The sequence below is a fragment of the Oncorhynchus mykiss genome, chromosome 12 (assembly GCF_057628025.1).
Source record: "Oncorhynchus mykiss isolate SJ-2025 chromosome 12, ASM5762802v1, whole genome shotgun sequence".
NCBI classification, from domain to species: domain Eukaryota; kingdom Metazoa; phylum Chordata; class Actinopteri; order Salmoniformes; family Salmonidae; genus Oncorhynchus; species Oncorhynchus mykiss.
Window position 1 is genome coordinate 7,483,169 of NC_143033.1, and position 24,673 is coordinate 7,507,841.

The window sequence follows — 24,673 nt, forward strand, 5'->3', positions numbered from 1 at the left end:
ATAGCCGCTGTAGTATAGCCGCTGTAGTATAGCCGCTGTAGTATAGTCTCTGTAGTATAGCCGCTGTAGTATAGTCTCTGTAGTATAGCCGCTGTAGTATAGTCTCTGTAGTATAGCCGCTGTAGTATAGTCTCTGTATTATAGCCGCTGTAGTTTAGCCGCTGTAGTATAGCCGCTGTAGTTTAGCCGCTGTAGTTTAGCCGCTGTAGTATAGCCACTGTAGTTTAGCCGCTGTAGTATAGCCACTGTAGTTTAGCCGCTGTAGTATAGCCGCTGTAGTATAGCAGTTTAGCCGTCACAAAGCGTAGCACTAGCAGGCAACAACATGGGCAGCCTGGGAATCCATCTTGGGCAGTCAGTATGAATCTCACTGGCCCATCGCAGCGGGAAAAACTGTTTGCAATGGCATGTTTCATGATGTCGTGGTCAGGTTGTGCTATATGCTGATTGGATAATGAATGACGTTATGCTTATGTCTTTTTACAACCAGAAAAATACGTCTTTATGTCTAGTTGTGACCTGGTTCTGGTTATTTAACCAGATAACAACCAAGATATAACATCTTTCTCCCGATTTCTTGATGTCGTCATTAAAAAGACCTTCATAGCTGGCTGTACAGTAACAGCGACCAATTGGTTGTAATCTGGTTATTCAACACCTTCTTAAACCAGAAAACCAGTTTACAATCAGAAAATGACATCATGTGCCAGATTTAGCCTTTTAGTCTGATCTAGTCCATGTACAGTTCGGTCCAGTCAAGTCCAGTCCAGGTCTAGTTCGGTCCAGTCAAGTCCAGTCCAGGTCTAGTTCGGTCCAGTCCCATGAGGTCTAGGCACAATGTGAGAGAGTTAGTTTGATGAGTCCCTCTGTGTGCATTTTATAGAGCAGTTTGAACTCTGCTGGCAACTGGTGGGACTCCTGCCACTTGGTGGTGAACTTGGTACCCTTCTTGTCGTAATAGTGGTAGGGCAGCTCCTTGCCCGTGTTGGGGTCCCAGCCAAAGGGCCAGAAGCCGTACAGGTGGATCTCCTCACACATGGACGAGGCCAGAGTGTACATGAGGATCCCTGTGCTCAGACGCTTCGGTGACAGCTGCTTGGTCTTCCAGTATCTGCAGCACAGACCAACAGAACAGACAGGGTTAGAATGGATACTGTTAGAATGGATACTGTTAGAATGGTTACTGTTAGAATGGATACTGTTAGAATGGATACTGTTAGAATGGATACTGTTAGAATGGTTACTGTTAGAATGGATACTGTTAGAATGGTTACTGTTAGAATGGGTACTGGATACTGTTAGAATGGTTACTGTTCGAATGGTTACTGTTAGATGGGTACTGGATACTGTTAGAATGGGTACTGGATACTGTTAGAATGGATACTGTTAGAATGGTTACTGTTCGAATGGTTACTGTTAGATGGGTACTGGATACTGTTAGAATGGATACTGTTAGAATGGTTACTGTTAGAATGGATACTGGATACTGTTAGAATGGATACTGTTAGAATGGATACTGTTAGAATGGATACTGTTAGAATGGTTACTGTTAGAATGGATACTGTTAGAATGGTTACTGTTAGAATGGATACTGTTAGAATGGATACTGTTAGGATGGATACTGTTAGAATGGTTACTGTTAGAATGGATACTGTTAGAATGGATACTGTTAGAATGGATGCTGTTAGAATGGATACTGTTAGGATGGATACTGTTAGAATGGTTACTGTTAGAATGGATACTGTTAGAATGGATACTGTTAGAATGGATACTGTTAGAATGGATACTGTTAGAATGGATACTGTTAGAATGGATACTGTTAGGATGGATACTGTTAGAATGGGTACTGTTAGAAAGGATACTGTTAGAATGGATACTGTTAGAATGGATACTGTTAGAATGGATACTGTTAGAATGGATACTGGTGGAATGGATACTGTTAGAATGGATACTGTTAGAATGGATACTGTTAGAATGGATACTGTTAGAATGGATACTGTTAGGATGGATACTGGTGGAATGGATACTGTTAGAATGGATACTGTTAGGATGGATACTGTTAGAATGGGTACTGTTAGAAAGGATACTGTTAGAATGGATACTGTTAGAAAGGATACTGTTAGAATGGATACTGTTAGAATGGATACTGTTAGAATGGATACTGGTGGAATGGATACTGTTAGAATGGATACTGTTAGAATGGATACTGTTAGAATGGATACTGTTAGGATGGATACTGGTGGAATGGATACTGTTAGAATGGATACTGTTAGGATGGATACTGTTAGAATGGGTACTGTTAGAATGGATTGTAACGGCGTTCTTCGTTTGTTGAAAGAGAGGACCGAAACGCAGCGTGGTGGTTGTTCATCGTATTTTAATGAAGACACTATACATGAACAAACTAACGAAAACAAGAAACGTGAGAACAAAAACAGCCCTATCTGGTGTAAACACAAAGACAGGAACAATCACCCACAAACACACAGTGAAACCCAGGCTACCTAAGTATGATTCTCAATCAGAGACAACTAATGACACCTGCCTCTGATTGAGAACCATACTAGGCCGAAAACATAGAACTGCCCCAAAACATAGAAAAACAAACATAGACTACCCACCCAACTCACGCCCTGACCATACTAAATAAATACAAAAACAACGGAAATAGAGGTCAGAACGTGACATGGATACTGTTAGAATGGATACTGTTAGAATGGATACTGTTAGAATGGATACTGGTAGGATGGATACTGTTAGAATGGATACTGTTAGAATGGATACTGTTAGAATGGATACTGTTAGAATGGATACTGTTAGAATGGATACTGTTAGAATGGATACTGTTAGAATGGATACTGGTGGAATGGATACTGTTAGAATGGTTACTGTTAGAATGGATACTGTTAGAATGGATACTGTTAGAATGGATACTGTTAGAATGGATACTGTTAGAATGGATACTGTTAGGATGGATACTGGTGGAATGGATACTGTTAGAATGGATACTGTTAGAATGGATACTGTTAGAATGGATACTGTTAGAATGGATACTGTTAGAATGGTTACTGTTAGAATGGTTACTGTTAGAATGGATACTGTTAGAATGGATACTGGTGGAATGGATACTGTTAGAATGGATACTGGTGGAATGGATACTGGTGGAATGGATACTGTTGGAATGGATTGGAGTGTGTGCGAGCGATTATGTGTGTGTGTGTGTGTGTGTTTATGTGTGTGTGAGTGCTATACATGCTCCTGTACTAAGTTGTAAACCAATGATGCATTATCCCAATGGACACAATAGACACTGGTGTTTAATGCAGACGGAGCTGGACACAATAGACACTGGTGTTTAATGCAGACGGAGCTGGTTAAATGAAGATATTCAGTGCGAACAGGTTACTTTATTGGGATTGAGGGAGATGATAGTACAACCAGGCTGTTTCCCAAATAGCACTCTGTTCACTTTCTAGCACACTACTTTTGACAAGAGCCCAGAGAGCTGTGGACACCAGGGCTCATAGGGCTGTGGTCACCAGAGCCCATAGGGCTGTGTTCACCAGGGCCAAGAGGGCTGTGTTCACCAGGGCCCATAGGGCTGTGTTCACCAGGGCCCATAGGGCTGTGTTCACCAAGGCCCATAGGGCTGTGTACACCAGGGCCAAGAGGGCTGTGTTCACCAGGGCCCATAGGGCCGTGTTCACCAGGGCCAAGAGGGCTGTGTTCACCAGGGCCAAGTGGGCTGTGTTCACCAGGGCCCATAGGGCTGTGTTCACCAGGGCCAAGAGGGCTGTGGTGACCAGGGCCCATTGCTGCTGTGGTCACCAGGGCTCATGGGCTGTGGTCACCAGGGCCAAGAGAGCTGTGTTTACCAGGGCCAATAGGGCTGTGTTCACCAGGGCCCATAGGGCTGTGTTCACCAGGGCCAAGAGGGCTGTGTTCACCAGGGCCAAGAGGGCTGTGGTCACCAGGGCCCATAGGGCTGTGGTCACCAGGTAGTGCACTATATAGGGAATACTGGTTCAGACCGCCACGGCCTGGTAGGATAAGCCCCGCCCTGTCAGCCTGCGGCCACATTGACCATACCTGGCTTGCAGTCCTCCGTCTTAGCAGTAGGTTCCAAGTCCTCTGCCCTGTCAGGTCCTATGTTTCCTGCCCTGCTAGGCCCTCAGCCCCCTGACCTGGGGACCCACAGTTTCCTGACCTGGGGACCCACCGCTCCCTGACCTGAGGACCCTCTGGCCACCGCACGTGGGGAACCCCCTGACCACGTCTCTGGGGCTTAGAGGGTCCCTGCCTCCAGATTCCCAACGAGCCTCACCCAGGGGTCCCAGTCTGTTCCACTATGGGAGCCATCGCGTTCAGCAGTGGTGAAAGAGACACCAACCTCAGTGAGCTACCAAAGACAGTTGTGGCAGGCGTGCCACATTCCTCCTTCAGCTGTGGCCAGCCTCCGGCATTGTACTCAGCGCCCAAGGAAGGGCCCCAGCGGCCCTGCAACCACTGAGTTAGTGGATCCTCTGCCACGACATTGTTCCCTCAACATTGTGCACCCTCCTGGCCCCCATGGTTCTTTAAAGTGACACTGGCTATCAGCTGCCCCTCTAATATGGCCAGACTGTAAAAAAGGCCATGCCTGTGCACATAACTTTCCCCACAGTCCCATTAGCAAGTTCTGGTTCACGACCAAGTTGACTGTTTATTTTAGGAAGATTGTCGATGCATCCAAGAAGTGAGTTATGGGATTTATTGTCGGGAGGTTTTTTACCTACGTTAAGATGATGATTGACTGCAAGCAATTGCCTTTAGGCCTAATTACCTCTGTAGTTGTGTAGTACTGCTGCAGCTTGTATATTTCAGACACTGTAAAGACCGACGCCGGACAGGAGAAGCAGGTACGGGGAGTCAGACATTTATTCGGGAACAGACGTAGAACAAGACAGGACCAGCGTCAGCACATGGGAAACACGGACACATGACAAACAATGCCGCACCGGGGAACAGAGCTGGAGAACTGACAAATATAGGAGAGGTAACAAACAGGTGACTGAGTGAGTCCAGGTGAGCCCAATATCGCTGAAGCGCGTGACGAGGGAAGGCAGGTGTACGTAAATGATGGTGGCAGGAGTCCGTAATTCAGGGCAGCCTGGCGTCCACGAGCACCAGGGGGGGGGGGGGGGGGGAGCGGGAGCAGGCGTGACAGATACCCTATTAGCATGTTGTTTATATTGCATTGGATGCCTGATTGTTTAGAGATGGTTAATTCGTATAGCCTATATGCGCACTTTAACACTTATTCATGCTACTGTTAAGCCATGGCAAGAGATTCTAGATGTTTCAGACTGTCCTCAGTGAGATTTATGACTCTGAGGCACCGGACACAGATCAGAGAAGATCTAGATTAGGCCAGAGAGAGAGAGGGCAATAAATCGTGCCTTCCGAATGATTAGTTCTCTCTCTATGGCAAGACGGTTATACGTATGCTGTGTGTATGTAATGCCATTCTACCGGGCTATGTACAGATCCTGTGGTATTGTGGCATTACTATAGTTAATATACATACACTACCGGTTAAAAGTTTTAGAACACCTACTCATTCAAGGTTTTCTATTTATTCACTCGTACCTTGTCACAACACGACTGATTGGCTCAAACGCATTAAGAAGGAAAGAGCTTTTGAACAAGGCTCACCTGTTAATTGAAATGCCTTCCAGGTGACTACGTCATGAAGCTGGTTGAGAGAATGCCAAGAGTGTGCAAAGCTGTCATCAAGGAAAAGGGTGGCTAATTGAAGGATCTCAAATATAAAATATATTTTGATTTGTTTAACACTTTTTTTGGTTACTACATGATTCCATGTGTGTTATTTCATAGTGTTGATGTCTTCACTATTATTATACAATGTAGAAAATAGTAAAAATTAAGAGAAACCTCTGAATGAGTAGCTGTCCTAAAACTTTTGACTGGTAGTGTATTTGTCCCCTTTCCCCTATAGAACCCTAGATAGCTTCATTGGTCGTTTCAGTTGTTTCTTGTTTTTGTTGGCGACATCCAAAATAAAAAGAAAATGTACGCTCACCACGCTGCACCTTGGTCCTTTCCCTGACGACGTTCGTGACAGAACTACCCACCACCAAAGGACCAAGCAGCGTGGCCAGGAGGAGCAGGGATCCTGGGACCGGGAGAAGAGGGAGTGGAGGACCTCATGGACATGGGAGGAGGTTATGGCAGGGGACAAGACCCTGCCATGGAAACAGGCGGAAACAGCGAGGAAGGAACGGCGGCATTCCAGGAGTCACGGCAACGAGGAAAGCACGAGAGGCAGCTCCAAACATTTTTTTGGAGGGACACATGGGGAGTGTGGCAGAGTCAGGGTTCAGACCTGAGCCAACTCCTCGTGCTTACCGTGGAGCGCACGGTGTCTCCGGTGCGCGTTCACAGCCCGGTGCGCTACATTCCAGCTCCCCGCATTGGACGGGCTAGAGTGGGCATCCAACCAGGACGAGAGGCATCCAGCCAGGATGGCTCAGCGCGCCTGGCCTACATTGCATCTCTTTGGCCCATGATATCCTGTGCCGGCTCTGCGCACTGTCTCCGGTGCGTCTGCACAGTCCAGTGCGTCCTGTGCCAGCGCCCCGCAAAAGTAACGACCCAGCCAGGACCGGTTGTGCCGGCTCTACGCTCGAGACCTCCAGTGCACCTCCACGGCCCAGTGTATCCGGTGCCTGCTCCAAGAACCAAGCCTCCAGTATGTCTCCACAGCCTGGTGAGTCCTGTGCCTGCTCCCAGAACCAGGCCTCCTGCAAGTCTCCCCAGACTGGTGAGTCCTGTGCCTGCTCCAAGAACCAGCCTCCAGTGTGTCTACCCAGCCTGGTAAGCCCTGTGGCAGCTCCACGCACCAGGCTGCCTATACGTCTCCTCATTCCAGTGATAATCCATGGCACGAAGCCTCCAGTGATGATCCATGGCACGAAGCCTGCAGTGAGGATCCATGGCACGGAGCCTCCAGCATTGATCCGCGGTCCAGAGCCTCCAGCGATGGTCCCCGGTCAGGAGCCTCCAGCGATGGTCCCCGGTCCGGAGCCTCCAGCAACGGTCCCCGGTCAGGAGCCTCCAGCGATGGTCCCCGGTCAGGAGCCTCCAGCGATGGTCCCCGGTCAGGAGCCTCCAGCGATGGTCCCCGGTCAGGAGCCTCCAGTGATGGTCCCCGGTCCGGAGCCTCCAGCGACAGTCCCCAGTCAGGAGCCTCCAGCGATGGTCCCCGGTCAGGAGCCTGCAATGATGGTCTCCGGTCCGGAGCCTCCAGCGATGGTCCCCGGTCCGGAGCCTCCAGCGATGGTCCTTGGTCAGGAGCCTGCAATGATGGTCTCCTGTCCGGAGCCTCCAACAACGGTCCCCAGTCCGGAGCCTCCAGCGACGGTCCCTGGTCCGGAGCCTCCAGAGATGGTCCCCGGTCAGGAGCCTGCAACGATGGTCTCCAGTCCGGAGCCTCCAATGACGGTCTCCGGTCCAGAGCCTCCAAAAACGGTCACCGGTCCGGAGCCTCCAACGACTCGGGTGGGAACTCTATGTTCTGTGTTTCTATGTTTTGGCCGGGTATGGTTCTCAATCAGGGACAGCTGTCTATCGTTGTCTCTGATTGAGAATCATAATAAGGCAGACTTTTTTCCTTTTGCATTTTGTGGGTAGTTGACTTTGTTAGTGGCCTGTATAGCCCTAGTAAGCTTCACGTTCGTTTTTGTTGTTTCTTGTTTTTGTTGGCGACATCCAAAATAAAATGAAATGTACGTTCACCACGCTGCACCTTGGTCCGGTCATTTCCCTGACGACGTTCGTGACAGAACTACCCACCACCAAAGGACCAAGCAGGAGGAGCAGGGATCCTGGGACCGGGAGAAGAGGGAGTGGAGGACCTCATGACATTGATAAAATAGTCAAATAATTAGTAGGAAACAACTTTTCTAGCATTATCATGTCGTCAAATTGACTTTAAAAATATGGCAATATTGTCATAAGCTAGCAAAATTCATCAAAAATAGTTAGCAAAGCTAACGTTAGCTAGCTAAAATCCAGTTGTCTCCCCGCAATCTTAGCGAGCTAACGTTATAATCTGGTGACATCAAAATGGTGACAAAATGGTTTCCTACTAATTATTTGCCTCATTTTGAACGCCATTGGATTTCCAAGCCACTGCACTTTGGATGAAACCTTCTTCAACGCTCAATGACGATGCATTGAGTAGAATGCTCTGTTGGGTATCAGTTCAAAACGAACATTCAAAACAATATTGTGACGAAACATGCAAGCCATAAATACAGGGTAACATCCGCACTGAGCTAACGGGTAGAGCAGCCGCTTTCAAGGAGCGGGACTCTAACCCGGACGCTTATAAGAAATCCCGTATTCTCTCCGATGAACCATCAAACAGGCAAAGCATCAATACAGGACTAAGATCGAATCGTACTACACCGGCCCTGAGGCTCGTCGGATATGGCAGGGCTTGCAAACTATTACAGACTACAAAGGGAAGCACAGCTGAGAGCTTCCCATTGACACGAGGCTACCAGACAAGCTAAATCACTTCTATGCTCGCATCGAGGCAAGTAACACTGAAGCATGCATGAGAGCATCAGCTGTTCCGGACGACTGTGTGATCACGCTCTCCATTGCCGATGTGAGTAAGACCTTTAAACAGGTCAACATTCACAATGCCGCAGGGCCAGACGGATTACCAGGACGTGTACTCCGAGCATGCGCTGACCAACTGGCAAGTGTCTTCAATTACATTTTCAACCTCTCCCTGACTGAGTCTGTAATACCAACATGTTTCAAGCAGACCACCATAGTCTCTGTGTCCAAGAACACCAAAGGTAACCTGCCTAAATGACTACCGAACCGTAGCACTCACGGCTGTAACCATGAGGTGCTTTGAAAGGCTGGTCATGGCTCACATCAACACCATTATCCCAGAAACCATAGACCCACTCCAATTTGTATACAGCCCCAACAGATCCATAGATGATGCAACCTCTATTGCACTCAACACTGCCCTTTCCCATTATTTTAGTATTTTGGCCACAATTGGCCCAGCGTCGCCCAGGTTTGGCCGGGGTAGGCAGATATTGCCAATAAGAATTGTTTCTTAACTGACTTGTCTAGTTAAATAAAGGTTAAATAAATAAATAACAGCATTTCACTGTAAGGTCTACTACACCTGTTGTATTCGGTGCATGTGACAAATACAATTTGATTTAAAAGCCATGAATTGGCTGTAAACTGCAGTGAATAGTCTCCCATTTGAATAACCGCTCAAAAGCCTGGAATTTTGAATGCAAATTCATTTAGGAATATCTAGTCTGCTTGATCGGGGCATTTAGATCAGTTAGGTTTTTTTACTCTCTGCAGTTTAACCTACAAGGTCCAGGCACATTAGCAGACCAGTAATATGGTGTATTTTTTCAGGATGTATAAGCTAACAGAAACGTTCTAACGCAGTGATTTCTAGTGGCGAGCATTTATGAATTACGATAATGCAGGAGCGCGGAGGAAGTTGTATCCATAGTTTCCACCCCGGTGGCGGCAGGGTAGTCTAGTGGTTAGAGTGTAGAGGTGGCAGGTAGTCTAGTGGTTAGAGTGTAGAGGTGGCAGGTAGTCTAGTGGTTAGAGTGTAGAGGTGGCAGGTAGTCTAGTGGTTAGAGTGTAGAGGTGGCAGGTAGTCTAGTGGTTAGAGTGTAGAGGTGGCAGGTAGCCTAGTGGTTAGAGTGTAGAGGTGGCAGGTAGTCTAGTGGTTAGAGTGTAGAGGTGGCAGGTAGCCTAGTGGTTAGAGTGTAGAGGTGGCAGGGTAGCCTAGTGGTTAGAGTGTAGAGGTGGCAGGTAGCCTAGTGGTTAGAGCGTAGAGGCGGCAGGGTAGCCTAGTGGTTAGAGTGTAGAGGTGGCAGGTAGCCTAGTGGTTAGAGTGTAGAGGCGGCAGGGTAGCCTAGTGGTTAGAGTGTAGAGGCGGCAGGTAGCCTAGTGGTTAGAGTGTAGAGGCGGCAGGTAGCCTAGTGGTTAGAGTGTAGAGGAGGCAGGTAGCCTAGTGGTTAGAGTGTAGAGGCGGCAGGTAGCCTAGTGGTTAGAGTGTAGAGGCGGCAGGTAGCCTAGTGGTTAGAGTGTAGAGGCGGCAGGTAGTCTAGTGGTTAGAGTGTAGAGGTGGCAGGGTAGCCTAGTGGTTAGAGTGTAGAGGTGGCAGGTAGCCTAGTGGTTAGAGTGTAGAGGTGGCAGGTAGCCTAGTGGTTAGAGTGTAGAGGCGGCAGGGTAGTCTAGTGGTTAGAGTGTAGAGGTGGCAGGTAGCCTAGTGGTTAGAGTGTAGAGGCGGCAGGGTAGCCTAGTGGTTAGAGTGTAGAGGCGGCAGGTAGCCTAGTGGTTAGAGTGTAGAGGCGGCAGGTAGCCTAGTGGTTAGAGTGTAGAGGAGGCAGGTAGCCTAGTGGTTAGAGTGTAGAGGCGGCAGGTAGCCTAGTGGTTAGAGTGTAGAGGTGGCAGGGTAGCCTAGTGGTTAGAGTGTAGAGGAGGCAGGTAGTCTAGTGGTTAGAGTGTAGAGGTGGCAGGGTAGCCTAGTGGTTAGAGTGTAGAGGTGGCAGGTAGCCTAGTGGTTAGAGTGTAGAGGAGGCAGGTAGCCTAGTGGTTAGAGTGTAGAGGCGGCAGGTAGCCTAGTGGTTAGAGTGTAGAGGCGGCAGGTAGCCTAGTGGTTAGAGTGTAGAGGTGGCAGGGTAGCCTAGTGGTTAGAGTGTAGAGGCGGCAGGTAGCCTAGTGGTTAGAGTGTAGAGGTGGCAGGGTAGCCTAGTGGTTAGAGTGTAGAGGTGGCAGGTAGCCTAGTGGTTAGAGTGTAGAGGTGGCAGGGTAGCCTAGTGGTTAGAGTGTAGAGGTGGCAGGTAGTCTAGTGGTTAGAGTGTAGAGGTGGCAGGGTAGCCTAGTGGTTAGAGTGTAGAGGTGGCAGGGTAGCCTAGTGGTTAGAGTGTAGAGGCGGCAGGTAGTCTAGTGGTTAGAGTGTAGAGGTGGCAGGTAGCCTAGTGGTTAGAGTGTAGAGGTGGTAGGTAGCCTAGTGGTTAGAGTGTAGAGGCGGCAGGTAGCCTAGTGGTTAGAGTGTAGAGGTGGCAGGTAGTCTAGTGGTTAGAGTGTAGAGGTGGCAGGGTAGCCTAGTGGTTAGAGTGTAGAGGTGGCAGGGTAGCCTAGTGGTTAGAGTGTAGAGGCGGCAGGTAGTCTAGTGGTTAGAGTGTAGAGGCGGCAGGGTAGCCTAGTGGTTAGAGTGTAGAGGCGGCAGGTAGTCTAGTGGTTAGAGTGTAGAGGCGGCAGGTAGTCTAGTGGTTAGAGTGTAGAGGTGGCAGGGTAGCCTAGTGGTTAGAGTGTAGAGGCGGCAGGGTAGCCTAGTGGTTAGAGTGTAGAGGTGGCAGGGTAGCCTAGTGGTTAGAGTGTAGAGGCGGCAGGTAGTCTAGTGGTTAGAGTGTAGAGGTGGCAGGGTAGCCTAGTGGTTAGAGTGTAGAGGTGGCAGGGTAGCCTAGTGGTTAGAGTGTAGAGGTGGCAGGGTAGCCTAGTGGTTAGAGTGTAGAGGTGGCAGGGTAGCCTAGTGGTTAGAGTGTAGAGGTGGCAGGGTAGCCTAGTGGTTAGAGTGTAGAGGTGGCAGGGTAGCCTAGTGGTTAGAGTGTAGAGGCGGCAGGTAGTCTAGTGGTTAGAGTGTAGAGGCGGCAGGGTAGCCTAGTGGTTAGAGTGTAGAGGCGGCAGGTAGTCTAGTGGTTAGAGTGTAGAGGCGGCAGGTAGTCTAGTGGTTAGAGTGTAGAGGTGGCAGGGTAGCCTAGTGGTTAGAGTGTAGAGGCGGCAGGGTAGCCTAGTGGTTAGAGTGTAGAGGTGGCAGGGTAGCCTAGTGGTTAGAGTGTAGAGGCGGCAGGTAGTCTAGTGGTTAGAGTGTAGAGGTGGCAGGGTAGCCTAGTGGTTAGAGTGTAGAGGTGGCAGGGTAGCCTAGTGGTTAGAGTGTAGAGGTGGCAGGGTAGCCTAGTGGTTAGAGTGTAGAGGTGGCAGGTAGCCTAGTGGTTAGAGTGTAGAGGTGGCAGGGTAGCCTAGTGGTTAGAGTGTAGAGGTGGCAGGGTAGCCTAGTGGTTAGAGTGTAGAGGTGGCAGGTAGCCTAGTGGTTAGAGTGTAGAGGTGGTAGGTAGCCTAGTGGTTAGAGTTTAGAGGCGGCAGGTAGCCTAGTGGTTAGAGTGTAGAGGTGGCAGGTAGTCTAGTGGTTAGAGTGTAGAGGTGGCAGGGTAGCCTAGTGGTTAGAGTGTAGAGGTGGCAGGGTAGCCTAGTGGTTAGAGTGTAGAGGCGGCAGGTAGTCTAGTGGTTAGAGTGTAGAGGCGGCAGGGTAGCCTAGTGGTTAGAGTGTAGAGGCGGCAGGTAGTCTAGTGGTTAGAGTGTAGAGGCGGCAGGTAGTCTAGTGGTTAGAGTGTAGAGGTGGCAGGGTAGCCTAGTGGTTAGAGTGTAGAGGCGGCAGGGTAGCCTAGTGGTTAGAGTGTAGAGGTGGCAGGGTAGCCTAGTGGTTAGAGGGTAGAGGTGGCAGGTAGTCTAGTGGTTAGAGTGTAGAGGTGGCAGGGTAGCCTAGTGGTTAGAGTGTAGAGGTGGCAGGGTAGCCTAGTGGTTAGAGTGTAGAGGTGGCAGGGTAGCCTAGTGGTTAGAGTGTAGAGGTGGCAGGTAGCCTAGTGGTTAGAGTGTAGAGGTGGCAGGGTAGCCTAGTGGTTAGAGTGTAGAGGTGGCAGGGTAGCCTAGTGGTTAGAGTGTAGAGGTGGCAGGTAGCCTAGTGGTTAGAGTGTTGGACTAGGTACAAATCTGTCGTTCTGCCCCTGAACAGGCAGTTAACCCACTGTTCCTAGGCCGTCATTGAAAATAAGATTTTGTTATTAACTGACTTGCCTAGTTAAATAAAGGTAAAATTAAAATTAAAATTAAAATTAGCTTCCGTGTTTTTAAAAGCTTCGGAAAAGGAGGTGAAAAGCTCAATACGATGCTGATCCGTGTACAGTTAGAGGAGAAGACATCGCTACACAGCTAGCCGCGACATTTTAATATATACATCGTGTTGGTCAATGATAGCTCTTCTTTTCTTAGCGTATTACTACATTTTCATGTCAGTTACTGGTGGAAACGTTATGGTAAGAAGCATGGATTGTACAAGGTTAAAATAAAATCTATTTCTGAGAAGAACATACAAAAGTCTAAATGCTATGTTGGGTGTGTCCAATGCAATGTTGGGTGTGTCCAATGCAATGTTGGGTGTGTCCAATGCAATGTTGGGTGTGTCCAATGCTATGTTGGGTGTGTCCAATGCTATGTTGGGTATGTCCAATGCTATGTTGGGTGTGTCCAATGCAATGTTGGGTGTGTCCAATGCAGAAGAGGCTGGTGGGAGGAGCTATAGGAGGACGGGCTCATTGTAATGGCTGGAATGGAATAAATGGAACAGAGTCAAATATGGTTTCCATATGTTTGTTGTGTTTGATACCATTCTATTTATTCTATTCCAGCCATTAAAATGAGCCTGTTCGCCCACCAGCCTCCCCTGGTTCAATGCTATGTTAAGTGTATCCAATGTTACGCTAGGTGTGTCCAGTGCTATGCTAGGTGTGTCCAGTGCTATGCTAGGTGTGTCCAGTGCTATGCTAGGTGTGTCCATTGCTATGCTAGGTGTGTCCAGTGCTATGCTAGGTTTGTCCAGTGCTATGTTAGGTGTGCCCAGTGCTATGCTAGGTGTGCCCAGTGCTATGCTAGGTGTGTCCAGTGCTATGCTAGGTGTGTCCAGTGCTATGCTAGGTGTGCCCAATGCTATGCTAGGTGTGTCCAGTGCTATGCTAGGTGTGTCCAGTGCTATGCTAGGTGTGTCCAAGTTGTGATTCTATATTACTTGTGTTAATATGTGATCAGTTAAGAGCTTCCTCTTGAAGGACAATAAACATAAATCAATCAATCAACCAACCAACAAATCAATCAATTTATCAATCAACCAATCACTCTGGTGTGTCCAGTCTTACCGGTTTATGTACTGCATGATGTTGCCAGGCCAGGCTAGCTGAACCTTCAGCTGTCCTCTGTGCTCCACAAAGAAGTCGACCAGTGTCCTGGTCACCGTGGCCGAGGTATGGAAGAAGAAGGCAGGGATCCAGAGTATGGCCCCGTCCAGCTTCTTCAGACTCAGGAAGAAGTTGTTCCTGTCCTGGAGGGTCAGCAGGTTGTTGTAGTACTTCTCCAGGATGCTGGGGTTAAAGGTCGTGAGGTTGGTCCTCCGCCCCACGTCCCGGTGGAAGATCTCCGTGGGAGCGAAGTTGCAGCGGAAGACGAAGTCAAACTTCTCGATCTCGGGACCACAACGACTCCCTGTGAGGACGCCGCTGTTCCCCACCACGGCACACACATTGTAGTGTTTGTTGACGATGGGGGAGGCCTCGGGAAGCAGGGACTTGAAGTTCTCGCCGATAGAAAACACGTACTTGTGGCTGGAATAGTCATAGTGCATCAGCTGACCCACGCGCACGCTGCTCCGGGTCAGGGTGAAGTTGTGGGCGATGTCGATGTGCTGAGAGATCTCTTTTCTGGAAGATATGGAGAGATCAGACAGGTGGGGGAAATGCTAGGCTACATTCCAAATCGCACCCTATGTCCTATGTAGTGTACTTAATTTGATCAGGACCCCTATGGGAGATATAAGAAAGTTCAGGAAATATATACAGTACAAGTCAAAAGTTTCAAATACACCCACTCATTCAAGGGTTTTTCTTAATTTTTTACTATTTTCTACATTGTAGAATAATAGTGAAGACATCGAAACTATGAAATAACACATATGGAATAATGTAGTAACCAAAAAAGTGTTAAAGAAACCAAAATATATGTTATATTTTAGATTCTTCAAAGTAGCCACCCTTTGCATTGATGACATCTTTGCACACTCTTGGCATTCTCTCAACCAGCTGCATGAGGAATACTTTTCCAACAGTCTTGAAGGAATTCCCACATATGCTGAGCACTTGCTGGCTGCTTTTTCTTCACTGTGCGGTCCAACTCATCCCAAACCTTTTCAATTTTGCTGAGGTCGGGTGATTGTGAAATAGCCCTTACTCATTTTCCTGTTGAAAAACAAATGATAGTACCACAAAGCGCTAACCAGATCCTCATTGACACACTAAATTCCCATAGAAATTGGATTCATAGAACTGTCATTGTCATTGAAAGGAAGTGTAAGAAGCGGTAGATCTGTTCTATGTGCGCTATTTCTATGTTTCTCGTTCTTAAGTTTAGTTTTTGTGTACTTTAGGTTTTGTAAGCCAACTTTAAACAGCTGAAAATACAATATTTTGGGTTATGGAAAATATATTTCACAGCGGTTTAGATTGTACAATGATTCTCTATTGTCAAATAAACTGAAAGTAGGCAAACTATTAGAATATGAGCAACCAGGAAAAGGCAGAGCGATTTCTGCATATTGCACCTTCAAGAAGTGTCCATGTTGTCTGCCTTCTCTTCCACCAGTGGTAGCGTCCCACTCCCCCCCCCCCCCCCCTTGCACACTAGGAACCCCAAAATAAATGCCTGGTGACCTATTACTGAATCCTGTATGCATGGAACTTGCTAACTCTCCTTACGATCCAGTAATATCAATCAAATTCAATCAAATGTATTTATAAAGCACTTTTTTACACCAGCAGATAATACATTAGCAACATTCCCTCCTAAAACCACTCCTAAACACTCCTGAACAACATTCCCTCCTAAACACTCCTAAACACTCCTAAACAACATCCCCTCTTAAAACCACTCCTAAACACTCCTAAACAACATCCCCCCTAAAACCACTCCTAAACAACATTCCCTCCTAAACACTCCTAAACAACATCCCCTCCTAAACACTCATAAACAACATTCCCTCCTAAACACTCTTAAACAACATCCCCTCCTAAACAACATTCCCTCCTAAACAACATTCCCTCCTAAACACTCTTAAACAACATTCCCTCCTAAACAACATTCCCTCCTAAACAACATTCCCTCCTAAACACTCTTAAACAACATTCCCTCCTAAACAACATTCCCTCCTAAACAACATTCCCTCCTAAACACTCCTGAACAACATTCCCTCATAAACACTCTTAAACAACATCCCCTCCTAAACACTCTTAAACAACATTCCCTCCTAAACACTCCTAAACAACATCCCTTCCTAAACACTCCTAAACAACATTCCCTCTTAAACAACATTCCCTCATAAACAACATTCCCTCCTAAACACTCTTAAACAACATTCCCTCCTAAACACTCTTAAACAACATCCCCTCCTAAACACTCTTAAACAACATTCCCTCCTAAACACTCCTAAACAACATCCCTTCCTAAACACTCCTAAACACTCTTAAACAACATCCCTTCCTAAACACTCCTAAACACTCCTAAACAACATCCCCTCCTAAACCATTCCTAAAAACAGCTATTCAACATTCCCTCCTAAACACTCCTAAACAACATCCCTTCCTAAACACTCCTAAACAACATTCCCTCCTAAACAACATTCCCTCATAAACAACATTCCCTCCTAAACACTCTTAAACAACATTCCCTCCTAAACACTCTTAAACAACATTCCCTCCTAAACACTCTTAAACAACATCCCCTCCTAAACACTCTTAAACAACATTCCCTTCTAAACACTCCTAAACAACATCCCCTCCTAAACACTCCTAAACAACATCCCCTCCTAAACAACATTCCCTCCTAAACACTCTTAAACAACATTCCCTCCTAAACAACATTCCCTCCTAAACAACATTCCCTCCTAAACACTCTTAAACAAAATTCCCTCCTAAACAACATTCCCTCCTAAACAACATTCCCTCCTAAACACTCTTAAACAACATTCCCTCCTAAACAACATTCCCTCTTAAACAACATTCCCTCCTAAACAACATTCCCTCCTAAACAACATTCCCTTCTAAACACTCCTAAACAACATCCCTTCCTAAACACTCCTAAACAACATTCCCTCCTAAACAACATTCCCTCCTAAACAACATTCCCTCCTAAACACTCCTGAACAACATTCCCTCCTAAACACTCTTAAACAACATCCCCTCCTAAACACTCTTAAACAACATTCCCTCCTAAACACTCCTAAACAACATCCCTTCCTAAACACTCCTAAACAACATTCCCTCCTAAACAACATTCCCTCATAAACAACATTCCCTCCTAAACACTCTTAAACAACATTCCCTCCTAAACACTCTTAAACAACATCCCCTCCTAAACACTCTTAAACAACATTCCCTCCTAAACACTCCTAAACAACATCCCTTCCTAAACACTCCTAAACACTCTTAAACAACATCCCTTCCTAAACACTCCTAAACACTCCTAAACAACATCCCCTCCTAAACCATTCCTAAAAACAGCTATTCAACATTCCCTCCTAAACACTCCTAAACAACATCCCTTCCTAAACACTCCTAAACAACATTCCCTCCTAAACAACATTCCCTCATAAACAACATTCCCTCCTAAACACTCTTAAACAACATTCCCTCCTAAACACTCTTAAACAACATTCCCTCCTAAACACTCTTAAACAACATCCCCTCCTAAACACTCTTAAACAACATTCCCTCCTAAACACTCCTAAACAACATCCCCTCCTAAACACTCTTAAACAACATTCCCTCCTAAACAACATTCCCTCCTAAACACTCTTAAACAACATTCCCTCCTAAACAACATTCCCTCCTAAACAACATTCCCTCCTAAACAACATTCCCTCCTAAACACTCTTAAACAACATTCCCTCCTAAACACTCTTAAACAACATTCCCTCCAAAACAACATTCCCTCCTAAACACTCTTAAACAACATTCCCTCCTAAACAACATTCCCTCCTAAACAACATCCCCTCCTAAACACTCTTAAACAACATTCCCTCCTAAACACTCCTAAACAACATCCCCTCCTAAACACTCTTAAACAACATTCCCTCCTAAACAACATTCCCTCCTAAACACTCTTAAACAACATTCCCTCCTAAACAACATTCCCTCCTAAACAACATCCCCTCCTAAACACTCTTAAACAACATCCCCTCTTAAAACCATTCATAAACACTCCTAAACACTCTTAAACAACATTCCCTCCTAAACAACATTCCCTCCTAAACACTCTTAAACAACATTCCCTCCTAAACAACATTCCCTCCTAAACACTCTTAAACAACATCCCCTCCTAAACACTCTTAAACAACATTCCCTCCTAAACACTCTTAAACAACATTCCCTCCTAAACACTCTTAAACAACATCCCCTCCTAAACACTCTTAAACAACATTCCCTCCTAAACACTCCTAAACACTCTTAAACAACATCCCCTCCTAAACACTCTTAAACAACATCCCCTCCTAAACCATTCCTAAAAACAGCTATTCAACATTCCCTCCTAAACAACATTCCCTCCTAAACACTCCTAAACAACATTCCCTCCTAAACACTCCTAAACAACATTCCCTCCTAAACACTCTTAAACAACATCCCCTCCTAAACACTCCTAAACAACATCCCCTCTTAAAACCACTCCTAAACACTCCTAAACAACATCCCCTCTTAAAACCACTCCTACACTCTTGAACAACATCCCCTCCTAAACACTCCTAAACAACACCCCCTCTTAAAACCACTCCTAAACACTCCTAAACAACATCCCCTCTTAAAACCACTCCTAAACACTCCTAAACAACATTCCCTCCTAAACTACTCCTAAACAACATTCCTCTTAAACTATTTCTAAACACTCTTAAACAATATTCCTACTAAACTACTCCTAAACAACATTCCTCTTAAACTATTTCTAAACTACTCCTAAACAACATTCTCTCCTAACACTCCATAGCTTATTGCCTGGTCTAATCTCGGCACCCAGAACCAAATCTGCTTCTATCATTTTAATATTAAGGTTTGTCACCAGAGACCAAGCCTGGTCTAAAGTTAGTCTGCTTCGATGAGCCTGGCGTGGGTCATGTTCATTAGGCCCCCCAAAAGGTGTCCAATAACAACACTATTTTCTGATGTAAAACATTTTGCAAAGTTACTGCTTAATGAATAGGAACCAACTGTATCCTATAGACTACTTCACCTATGTTCTGTGAAAGCCGTTCTGTTAAACGTTTTGCAACGTTAGCGCGTGCTGAACAGCATCGAGATGTATTCTACAGGCTACTTCACCTATGTTCTGTGAAAGCCGTTCTGTTAAAACGTTTTGCAACGTTAGCGCATGCTGAACAGCATCCAGATGTATCCTATAGGCTACTTCACCTATGTTCTGTGAAAGCCGTTTTGTTATAGCGCCATTTGGAAGTGTTCTCCTGGATGATCTCGTTTAGGGCCTTGGTCAGAGGGGTGAAGGCTGGGTCCAGGTACTTCATGGCCAGCTGAGACCTGTGGACAGAGGCAAACACATTGATACATTGGTTGGATGATATTCTGGTGGTATTGTACTTGTGAAGGGATTCGACTGTGGCTGTGGGGATAAAACATGGAGACTTATGGAACTGAGGTGTGAGAGATTTTGGACACTGGGCAAAGGAACACAGACACTGGACAAAGGAACACAGACACTGGACAAAGGAACACAGACACTGGGCAAAGGAACACAGACACTGGACAAAGGAACACAGACACTGGACAAAGGAACACAGACACTGGGCAAAGGAACACAGACACTGGACAAAGGAACACAGACACTGGACAAAGGAACACAGACACTGGACAAAGGAACACAGACACTGGGCAAAGTAACACAGACACTGGGCAAAGGAACACAGACACTGGGCAAAGGAACACAGACACTGGACAAAGGAACACAGACACTGGGCAAAGGAACACAGACACTGGGCAAAGGAACACAGACACTGGGCAAAGGAACACAGACACTGGGCAAAGGAACACAGACACTGGGCAAAGGAAGTCACCTCTTCAATGTTCACTTTGAGACTGTTGATTTGCGGGTACTATTTAATGAAGATACCAGTTGAGGACTGTTTCTCAAACTAGACACTCTAATGTCCTCTTGCTCAGTTGTGCACCGGGGCCTCCCACTTCTCTTTCTATTCTGGCTAGGGCCAGTTTGCTCTGTTCTGTGAAGGGAGTAGTACACAGCGTTGTACGAGATCTTCAGTTTCTTGGCAATTTCTCTCATGGAATAGCCTTCATTTCTCAGAACAAGAATAGACTGATGAGGTTCAGAAGAACGTCTTTGTTTCGAGCCATTTTGAGCCTGTAATCGAACCCACAAATGCTGATGCTCCAGGTACTCAACTAGTCTAAAGAAGACCAGTTTTATTGCTTATTTAATCAGTACAACAGTTTTCAGCTGTGCTAACATAATTGCAAAAGGGTTTTCTAATGATCAATTAGCCTTTTAAAATGCTAATCTTGGATTAGCTAACACAACGTGCCATTGGAACACAGGAGTGATGGTTGCTGATAATGGGCCTCTGTACGCCTATGTAGATATTCCATAAAAAATCTGCCGTTTCCAGCTACAATAATAATTTACAACATTAACAATGTCTACACTATATTTCTGATCAATTTGATGTTATTTTAATGGACAAATGTTATGTGCTTTTCTTTCAAAAACAAGGACATTTCTAAGTGACCCCAAACTTTTGAACAGTAGTGCATATAGTTGGAAGTTTACATACACCTTAGCCAAATACATTTAAACTCAGTTTTTCACAATTCCTGACATGTAACCCTTGTGAAAATTCCCTGTCTTAGGTTAGTTAGGATCATCACTTTTATTTTAAGAATGTGAAATGTCAGAATAACAGTAGAGAGAATGATTTATTTCAGCTTTAATTTCTTTCATCACATTCCCAGTGGGTCAGAAGTTTACATACACTCAATTAGTATTTGGTAGCATTGCCTTAAAATTGTTTAACTTGGGTTAAATGTTTCGGGTAGGCTTCCACAAGCTTCCCACAATAAGTTGGGTGAATTTTGGCCCATTCCTCGTCACAGAGCTGGAGTAACTGAGTCAGGTTGGTAGGCCTCCTTGCTCGCACATGCTTTTTCAGTTCTGCCCAAAAATGTTCTATAGGATTGAGGTCAGGGCTTTGTGATGGCCATTCCAATACCTTAACTTCGTTGTCCTTAAGCCATTTTGCCACAACTTTGGAAGTATGCTTGGGGTCATTGTTCATTTGGAAGACCCATTTGCGAACAATCTTTAACTTACTGATGTCTTGAGATGTTGCTTCAATATATCCACATAATTTTCCATCCTTATGTTGCCATCTATTTTGTGAAGTACATCAGTCCCTCCTGCAGAAAAGCACCCCCACAACATGATGCTGCCACCCCCGTGCTTCATGGTTGGGATGGTGATCTTCAGCTTGCAAGCCTCCCCCTTTTTCCTCCAAACATAACGATGGTCATTATGGCCAAACAGTTCTATTTGTGTTTCATCAGACCAGAGGACATTTCTCCAAAAAGTACAATCTTTGTCCCCATGTGCAGTTGCAAACCGTAGTCTGGCTTTTTTATGGCGGTTTTGGAGCAGTGGCTTCTTCCTTGCTGAGCGGCCTTTCAGGTTATGTCGATATAGGACTCATTTTACTGTGGATACAGATACTTATGTACCCGTTTCCTCCAACATCTTCACAAGGTCCTTTGTTGTTGTTCTGGGATTGATTTTGCACATTTTGCACCAAAGTACGTTCATCTCTAGGAGACAGAACGCGTCTCCTTCCTGAGCGGTATGACGGCTGCGTGGTCCCATGGTGTTAATACTTGCGTACTATTGTTTGTACAGATGAACGTGGTACCTTCAGGCGTTTCGAAATTGCTCCCAAGGATGAACCAGACTTTTTCTGAGGTCTTGGCTGATTTCTTTTGATTTTCGCATAATGTCAAGCAAAGAGGCACTGAGTTTGAAGTTAGGCCTTGAAATACATCCACAGGTACACCTCCAATTGACTCAAATTATGTCAATTAGCCTATCAGAAGCTTCTAAAGCCATGTTATCATTTTCTGGAATTTTCCAAGCTGTTTAAAGGCACAATCAACTTAGTGTATGTAAACTGTAAACAGTGAATTTTAAGTGAAATAATCTGTCTGTAAACAATTGTTGGAAAAATGACTTGTATCATGCACAAAGTAGATGTCCTAATCGACTTGCCAAAACTATAGTTTGTTAACAAGTAATTTGTGGAGTGGTTTAAAAACGAGTTTTAATGATTCCAACCTAAGTGTATGTCAACTTCAACTTCAACTGCATATATATATATATATGTTTAGTTTCTGTGGAGAGGAAGGGAGGGCATCCAATAGTACAGCCTGATACACCTTGGTTTCAACAAAGCGGGGAATGATTACAGGGTGGAAATGAATCTACCGCCACATTTAAATCAGAACCAAGGACAGCTCCCTTGAGCGAGCCAGAGAACACAGCAGCCAGTGGCTATTGCGTCACAGCTGGACGTTCAGGACCTCTCTAGCTGAGCATCATAACACAGGGGCCTTGTGACAAAGCCTTCACAGCAGTACGATCATTACAACATGCGCTGTGCTTCTTGTTCATGACCAGATAGGATTAAATTCGGCTGTATTTCCGACCGGTGAGCTGGCTTGTTGTTGTATTCATTAATTTGGCTGAGATTCGACCTTGATATCAGGCTGAATAAATAAAAAACTGTGACATTCAATAATCGTGGGAAATATGGAGACGTTGATTATTGATATGACCTTAGAATATGACGAGAGAACCAACACAGGCGTCGTTATATTTATACTGTGACAGTATAGGCCTTTTGGTTTGTGGTGTAGCAGACTGTAGGCTAGCAGCCTATGACACAAGCTCCCCTAATATGAAACCTCTGGTTTTTAGAAAAAGCCCCCCCCCCCCCTGCTATTCTGGAAATAAAAACACACCATGATATGTTGCATGATAATAAAGACCGTTATGCTACAAGAACGTGAAACCGCACACTTCAGCAGGCTATTGCCTACGCACATAGCACACATTTATATTGCGAGATGTTATTGTAATACTTACCGAAATCCGGTATGAAACATATACATCCGAGAACCCCCTGAACTTGCGGATTTGGGGGTCGTGAATAGAAAATCTTTCTTTATTGACACGTAGCTGATCAATGAGAGTATGAGCAGAGTAACACTGAGCATCACCAACCCCAGGACGCTCGCTATGCGGACCATCTTTCCGAGTTGACATTCCCGTCTGTGCAACGACAAGGACAGCTATGTTGCTATTCAGCGGAGGATAAGCGACATTTCGGTTGGCCTGTCATATTTTATTTTATACCCAGAGACAGTCAGATAGAATCTGAAAGAGGTAGCGACAGGCAGCATCTGAAATTGTTCTTGTTTTGAAGGTATGTCTCTGTTTCTTGGCTCAGAGCGGTTCTCATTCTCCCGGTGCACCGGTCCTGCTCGGTTTTGGCTAGAAGGGATACAGCTTTTGTCAAAAAGCTACTTTTCGTAGCAGGTTTAGGAGAATTTACGCTACAAGTTGTTTTTACCTGCCCCAAAGATAGGATAATTAACGTGGCAGGTTAGGATAATTAAGTTAAGGTTAGGAAAAGGGTTAGGGTTAGCTAAAATGAAACAAAAAAAATGTTTTGACAAAAGCTGTATCCCATGTAGACATGACAGTCCTGCTCGTTCCATTCCATCCCCTCGTTGCGAACATAGATCCAGAAGTAATAATGGCGCAGGGAGATGCATGCATTTTGAATCGAATGAATGAACCTTACCAGATGCTTAATAAATAACAAAACCGCATGAATTATGTCCTGTTAACCCTGCGTGCCATTTTATCACAGCTTTCTGTAGATCTGTTCCATGCGGTTTTGATGTTTATCTCAGTCATAAGGGTTCAATGAGCATGTAGGCCCCAATAGGGTTATTCTGCCGTGGACTACAACTGTCCAATCAATACACCACAACAAAAATTGTTTTGTTGTGTGCTGACAAAAAATTTTCAGTGGGGTTTCATGTGGATCAATATATTAAAGTGGTACGTACACTTTTTATATACAAAGTTATGTGGACACACCTTCAAATTAGTGGATATGTCTATTTCAGCCACACCCATTGCCGACAGGTGTACATATAATCGAGCACACAGCCATACAATCTCCATAGACACACGTTGGCAGTAGAACGGCCTTGCTGATGAGCTCAGTGACTTTCAACGTGGCACCGTCATAATATGCCACCTTTCCAACAAGTCCGTTCGTCAAATTTCTGCCCTTCTTGAGCTGCCCCGGTCAACTGTAAGTGCTGTTATTGTGAAGTGGAAACCTCTAGAAGCCACAGCGGCTCATCCGTGAAGTGATGAGCCCACACAGACTCACAGACTGTGACCACCATGTTCTGAAGCGCCTAGCGCGTAACACTTGTCTGCTCTCGGTTGCAACACTCACTACTGCGTCAGCACAAGAACTGTTCGTCGGGAGCTTTATGAAATGGGTTTCCATGGCCGAGCATACGCACACAAGCCTAAGATCACAATGCGTAATGCCAAGCATCGGCTGGAGTGGTGGAAAGCTCGCCACCATTGGACTTTGGAGCAGTGGAAACGCTTTCTCTAGAGTGATGAATCACTCTTCACTATC

General features: G+C 45.7%; 1 protein-coding gene across 1 annotated transcript; it reads right to left on the bottom strand.

Annotated features, from left to right (window-relative positions):
* Positions 1 to 739: 739 nt before the first annotated feature.
* On the bottom strand, positions 740 to 23,293 carry LOC110536897 (alpha-N-acetylneuraminate alpha-2,8-sialyltransferase ST8SIA3-like). The gene is made up of 4 exons (XM_090191437.1): positions 23,089 to 23,293; positions 19,344 to 19,466; positions 14,037 to 14,594; positions 740 to 1,111 (listed from the first exon to the last, which is right to left on the bottom strand). Exons 1-4 carry the CDS (start codon positions 23,250 to 23,252, stop codon positions 829 to 831), a joined length of 1,128 nt encoding a protein of 375 aa, XP_090047563.1. The 5' UTR covers positions 23,253 to 23,293; the 3' UTR covers positions 740 to 828.
* Positions 23,294 to 24,673: the final 1,380 nt, after the last annotated feature.

What these genes read in the sequence shown, in the direction of transcription:
- LOC110536897 (XM_090191437.1), bottom strand. Translation starts at nt 23,252, where the DNA reads ATGGTCCGCATAGCGAGCGTCCTGGGGTTGGTGATGCTCAGTGTTACT. An exon ending in ATGTTTCATACCGGATTTCG is followed by an intron (nt 19,467 to 23,088) that starts GTAAGTATTACA and finishes CTCTGTCCACAG; the next exon opens with GTCTCAGCTGGCCATGAAGT. An exon ending in ATCATGCAGTACATAAACCG is followed by an intron (nt 1,112 to 14,036) that starts GTAAGACTGGAC and finishes TCTGTGCTGCAG; the next exon opens with ATACTGGAAGACCAAGCAGC.